The sequence below is a fragment of the Populus euphratica genome, unplaced genomic scaffold (assembly GCF_000495115.2).
Source record: "Populus euphratica unplaced genomic scaffold, PopEup_1.0 scaffold26.1, whole genome shotgun sequence".
NCBI lineage: Eukaryota > Viridiplantae > Streptophyta > Magnoliopsida > Malpighiales > Salicaceae > Populus > Populus euphratica.
The window spans coordinates 340,114-346,655 of NW_011499896.1; the positions used below are offsets into that span (position 1 = coordinate 340,114).

At 35.5% G+C, this 6,542-nt stretch overlaps 1 protein-coding gene across 2 annotated transcripts; it reads left to right on the forward strand.

Moving 5' to 3' along the window:
- The first annotated feature begins 2,027 nt into the window (after nt 1–2,027).
- Nucleotides 2,028–5,998, forward strand: LOC105132021 (wee1-like protein kinase). 2 transcript variants are annotated; one of them, XM_011035273.1, is made up of 10 exons: nt 2,028–2,447; nt 2,652–2,712; nt 2,809–2,875; nt 3,054–3,308; nt 3,455–3,522; nt 3,615–3,724; nt 3,804–3,844; nt 3,940–4,088; nt 4,253–4,606; nt 5,467–5,998. In XM_011035273.1, exons 1-10 carry the CDS (start codon nt 2,182–2,184, stop codon nt 5,551–5,553), a joined length of 1,458 nt encoding a protein of 485 aa, XP_011033575.1. In that variant the 5' UTR covers nt 2,028–2,181; the 3' UTR covers nt 5,554–5,998. The 2 variants fall into 2 exon arrangements, with proteins under 2 accessions (XP_011033575.1, XP_011033577.1); XM_011035275.1 differs by having other exon boundaries at nt 3,467–3,522.
- Nucleotides 5,999–6,542: the final 544 nt, after the last annotated feature.

Sequence of the window (6,542 nt, forward strand, 5' to 3'; positions counted from 1 at the left end):
AAATAATTTAAAAATATAAAAAATATTAATTTAAATTAAAAAACAAATTAAATTTATTTAAAAAATTCAAAAACAAAGAGGCTGAATCCATCCATCCCCTTTAATTCGAACCTCTCGGCCAGCACATTGCTATCGAATGTCCTCCAACTTCCCATGCCGTCAAAATCCTCATTTTTCTTTTACCTGCACTAGCCCACCTTCTGGCTACACTTCATTCTCCCCCGCTTGATATAGTTTTATGGAGGTCGCAGATCTTCCTCTCATTAATTCCCTTGATTGCTTTATTTTACTAAGAACAGCAAATTTCTCATTACAAAATCCAAATCTATTTAATTATCTTGGCATTGATGTGAAAATATTACATTCTTTTTGTACTTTTAATTGCAGTCAAAATCAATAAAAAATAAAAACAATGGATTAAACTAGAATATTCATACACTTTCAAATTGCATATACAATTTCCAAATCTCATCATTACACGTTAACAAAACTATAAAACCATGAATAGTATAAGAAGTTACCGGAAAGGAAAATGAATTTTTCATGGGGAGCTTTGTTAAATAGTGTAAAATAATACCAATGGACGGGAAAGTACTGAAGAATTACACTAAAGCTTGTAGGAGTAGCTTTCCTTTCTCTCTTTTTTTGTAAATTTTTTTTTTAAAAAAAACTTATCTCTCCTCTTATTTAGGGTTGGCTGTTTGAAATGAAGGAAAAAGGAGAGAAGATCGTCTTTTTTCTTTATTTTTTTCTTATTTTCTTTAAAACTAAGGTTGAGATTTGACTTGGGAGTGGTTTGGGTGAATATTAGCGAGGGAAAACTACACATAAACTTGCCTGGGAAGAAATCAAGAGGTCAAATTTCTAGAAATAGAGAAACAATAGATTTGAAGAGGAAAGGAGAAGAAAGTTGCAAGAAAATCCTTGTTCTATCCCAAGTCCAAGTCATCGGGCAGAGTATTATAGTAACTCAATTTCTTGTTAGCTTGTGTTTCCATACCCGGGGGAATAAATCCTCAATCTGTTAATGTTAGAGTTTTAGAGTGATTTAGAAAGAATAGATGTTTTGATGATAAATGCTTCAATCAACGGTGATTAAATTACTAGATATAGTAAGACAATGAAGAAAAAAGGAAGGAAAGTCATGGATAATACTTAATGTAGGGCTGACAATGAGAGGGGATGTGGATAAGGAAGAATTAAGTTAAAGTTGAGTGAAATTATTTGGATGTATATTTACGAGATATGTAATTTGGGATAAGTATTTAGTTTGAAAATGTAAGGGGTGTTACAGGATCGTGAAGGAAACAGGAGTTTTGTGTTACGGAAGTAAGAGGAACAAAGTTTTGAGTTGTGAAATTACTTGGAATAAGAATTGGATTAAAAGGAATTGGATTGGAGATTGAAGAAAAATCATGAAATAGTTACTGTGCTCAAGGACGACCATGAATAAAGTAAGAGAAATGGAAGAATTGATGTAATTATAGGTTAGTTTGATGTATATTTTGTTGAAATTAGACTATAGGATCCCATGTCAATTTGATGGAGAGTCTTTTACCTGCTGTAACTCGATACCCGTGGGTAATTTAAATCGGAGTGGGGTACATAAAAATAAACGACTCCGACCCGACCAATCTTGAAACAAAATAGTTGAGTTTTGTCCAAAAAAGAAACAACAGAATTCTGAAAAAGCGCGCTTGCTTTTTCTGCCGCGGGTGAAAAACTATTTTTTAAAATAATACTGTGATTGTTTTTTAAATATAAATACAATTTGACAATATATAAAAAAATAATTTAAAGTAAAAAAATAAAAAAACTCAAATTAAAAAAAAACACAGAAACCAACGGTGTTTGAAAACTTCCCTGGTACGCTGACGCAACGTAAATTACTGTCGTTCTCCAACCAATCATGACATTGGAGATCTGATTCAAAAAGTCTAGATCAAATCATTTCAATTATCCAAGCAGTTAAATCAGTCAATTTTTCCGTCAAGTCAATGATAAAGTAGAGTCCGTGTACCATACAGTAGTCCCTCCCTCATCCGATCTCTGCAAAAGTAGAAGACGTCCCGCGCAATTTTGATTCTCTAAAAAAGAAACAAAAACCCTTTTTTTCCCCGTAAAATAAGCACACGAGAGAGAAGCCAAAGAGGCTCCCAGGCAGAGAGAGGGAGAGAGTTGATGAAGAGGAAAACCCTTACAAAGAGAAGCTATACGAAGAAAAACAGGAGGGCGAGCAGCACCACCGCAGAAATGAAGAAGGGCACATTGATAACCCACTTGCAACAGGTTCAGCACCACCAAATTCAATCATCTTCTGTCACCTCAGCAGCAGCAGCGTCATCTTCTCTCTTCCAGAACGTTCTGGACTCCGACCCCATCGACCCTCAGCTGCTTGCCGAGGATGTTGATGAAAAGGATTTCATCCTCACTCAAGATTTCTTTTGGTAATTTTTGTTTCTCTTTTTTTAGAAATATGAGTTTAATAATAATGTCTTTCTCGTTTTTGTTTGGTGTTTTTGATAATGGGTAATCGAATTATCAATAGTTTTAATCGAGATGCAATCCTCCTTTTGATGTCACTGAATCTGTATATGCAATCTGCAAGCAGTTGAATTAATTTTTTCTTTAATATCTTGTTGTAAATGCAGCACTCCAGATTATATCACACCAGACAATCAGAACTTGCTCTACAGTTTTGATTGCAACAAGGTGATGCCTAAAACAGTATTATAATATATACAGATTGACACATGCTTGCGAATTAAAAATGAATTTTTCGATGGTTCGAATATTGGTTTGCCACAGGAAAACATTCCATGCCCCAAATCACCGGAGAAAGTAAACACTGTCATAACAAAAAAGCTTCGACAGGGTAAGCTGTGTTCATTTGTATCATCCTCGATTCTTGATTGATGTTTCAACTGGCTTCGCATTGCGAAACTGAGAATACTTCCATGAAATCTGTTCATTCATCTCAATCCTTGCTGAATTCTCATAGCATGGTATTCGATGCTAATTATATGTGTTCTTCTCTCGTGTGGTATTCCCAGTTCATCCTCTCAGTCCTACAATGTCCGACCAGCAACCAATCGTGGATATCGGGAAAGATAACACCAGTGCAGAAGAAATGTCAATTGAGAAACCATTAACTCTGGAAACCAAAAAGCCTCAAAATTATGTATCGCAATCTGCTGTTTTTTTACGCTGTCGGGTTATGCCCCCTCCTTGCATGAAGAACCCGTATTTAACAGATGCTTCAGAGGTGGGTATGGATCCATTTGGCAATCAAAGATCAAAATGCGCAGGTACATTCTCGTTTGTTATCAGTGAACATCATGATTATGGGATGATTACAATTACAATTTCTTATTCATTATTTTTCCATATACTTTAGAAGACAAACTTTGCTCCAGAGAAATTTTTGTTGCTTAATGCTGCTTGCAATCAACAGGATTTTTTGCAGCATTTGCCGGCGGTGAAGGCCTGTCACGCTATCACACAGATTTTCATGAAATCCAGGTATCTATCCAGATTCCTAAAGCTCTAGACTTACTCAGATCACTGCATGTCATTTCTTGTACTTATGTTTAGTACTTTGCCTCCCTTTCTAGCAAATTGGAACTGGAAACTTCAGTTGTGTTTTCAAAGTTCTGAAAAGAATCGATGGTTGCTTGTACGCTGTGAAACATAGCACAAGGCAGTTGCATCAAGAGGCAGAAAGGTAGTTTCTTCATGCTTTTTAGATACAAAAATCATTTGTTCAACCAACACATTTAGGCTGTACTGTTTACATTTTACAGAAGGAAAGCATTAATGGAGGTTCAAGCTCTAGCAGCTTTAGGTTAGTGTAGTACTAATTTCCGAGCCTTTTGTACTTCAGCTAGCTATGGCATGAGGAATTTTTTTCTAGTTGATTTCATTGTCTTACATCTTTAGGATATCATGAGAACATTGTTGGATACTACTCGTCTTGGTTTGAAAATGAGCAACTCTACATTCAGATGGAACTCTGTGATGGCAGCTTATCCATTAATAGATCTTCTGAATCCATAACAGAGGGAGAAGCGCTGCAAGTCTTACTTCAGGTGAACATTTTCCATGGACCATATAAAACTTGAAAGCTTCATATGAACTGGATAATTCTCAATGGTGGCACATATGCATTGCCACAAAGGGATTTTTTGTGATGATGTCAATAAATTTCTTATTGACACAATAGAAGCTATTTCTAACATCAGAAGTCTTACAGATTGCGAAGGCATTAAAGTTTATTCATGAGAGAGGAATAGCTCACCTAGATGTGAAACCTGACAATATTTATTTCAAGAATGGAGTTTATAAGCTCGGTGATTTTGGATGTGCAACACTTCTTGACCAGAGTCTACCAGTCGAAGAGGGTGATGCACGTTATATGCCTCAAGAAATCCTGAATGAGGAGTACAATTATCTTGACAAAGTTGACATCTTTTCCTTGGGAGCAGCTATTTATGAGCTTATCAGGGGTTCAACTTTGCCACAATCAGGATACCCGTTTTTTAACCTTAGGGAGGGCCAACTGCCTCTGCTTCCTGGTCATTCATTGCAACTTCAGAACTTGCTAAAGGTATTACATGTTATTTGCTTGTCTACTCTACTTGCGGTCCGTAGGAATGGCAAATAGTTACCGTTTTTTCCTCCCAGTCATGTGCCCTGTTCTCGAGCTGATCAGAGTTTGTTTGACTCATCATGGAAATCTTAAAAAGAATCTTTTTAGAATTTATGTGAAATATATTATGGTAATTAATCAGTAATTCATGAATAAAAATAAAAATAAAAATGAAAACAAAAATTAAATTAGTTAAGCGTGCGAGTTTGGGGTTGGGGGTGCATCAACCTGCCCCTGCTGTAAAAGTTGGGTTTTTTTCAGGCAGACTGGGTGGGTATTCACCGAATCTGGCCAAATTGTCATCGTGCTTGCAGACTTTTATGGAAATGGGTCTAAACTATCTTGAAGGCGGCATCTTAAAAGAAAAAAAATGGTATTTAATGACCATGTTCTCTTTTACAGTTTTGTTCAAGTACTTAGTTCAGAATGGTTCACTTACATTTAGTTGCTGCTGTATTTTCTTTCATTGGTTAGAATTGTCCCTGTGTAGTATAGTTTGCAGGAACTGTATATGAAGGGAGAACAAAATAACATGTTAGTAGCCTTTCTGAATTTCTTAAGGTGGCAAACAAGTTTCGTTGTCCATTTAAGTTGCAGGTTCCCTGTAATAACCCAAACCTGCTTGAAGCAATTTATATACTTCATTGGTGAGGTGAAAAGTTTTTTGTTGTAGATGAAACTTGTTCTTTCACTGTGTATCAAGTCTAGTCGTGTATTGTTATGAAATATCAACAAGCTTTCTCTTTGTAAAAAAACTTGAAAAACAAAACTTTCAATTGCAAGGCTGATTTATCTGACAGGTTTGGTAATTTTATCAGGCCATGGTTTGTCCTGATCCTATCCGGCGGCCTTCTGCTAAGGAATTAATCGAAAATCCAATGTTTGGTAAGTTCAGAGAAATATAATATCCCAAGCACATGCTTAACTGGATTTTGACAGGAACACGAGTTTTGTGCGTGGCTGCATACGATCAGCTACCCTACCAAGGAGGCCCAATTGCAAGATTATGCATGGCCAATTTTGTGTGAAGCAGTCCCTTTCGGAGTACAGGCACCAAATTTTCCTACCTGGCAGGATGCATTATGAATGTGTCATTCTCATCAGATGTTGCTTTATGAGCTCAAGGTATGCAATTGCAATGAAAATGCCATCAGGACTAGGATACTGATGATAATCTGATGTCGAGATGGATTTGGTTTATGATCTTGTGGAATGGTGGAAACGACTCATGTAGCCGATCCCAACTAGTTTGGGATTAAGGCTTGGCTGTAGTATACTGTGTCGAAGTTGATGGTTGATTTAAACAATAGATCAGATGATAATCTCTTTCCAACCCGGTTCATAAAACCTCATTTCTGCGTAATCTACCAGTACAGATTTCTTCTACATAAGAAGTGACAGTCTGCAAGTCACTAGCCGTGTTTTCCATTTCACAGCATTCTGGAACATTGAAAATAAAACGAGTCAAATTTTCAAGCAATAAACTTACAAAAAGCTGCCTTTTCGGTGCTCGAGGTTGCTTTAAATGAAATTTTAGACAAACAAATTAGCTTGTAATTTGAAAAAGTAAAATGTCGATTGGAGTCTGAGCTGGTCTCTGCCATGCGTAGTGGAAAAGCTTCTTTTTTATTTTATTTTTTTAAAGGTGAAAGGCAATTTGCTAACAGAAGGACGATTTGACAGTATAGTTACGGTTAATTTTTAAATAATATTTTATATTAAAATATATATTAATAATTTTTTTTTAAAAATTATTTTTAATATTAAAATATTAAAATATATTAAATTCTAACAAAAAAATTTTTTGAATTTTTTAAAAACATGGTTTATACTATATTTCTAGACGGTAATGCCTACTTGTAAATTTTAATATTATCATATTAAAATATAAAAA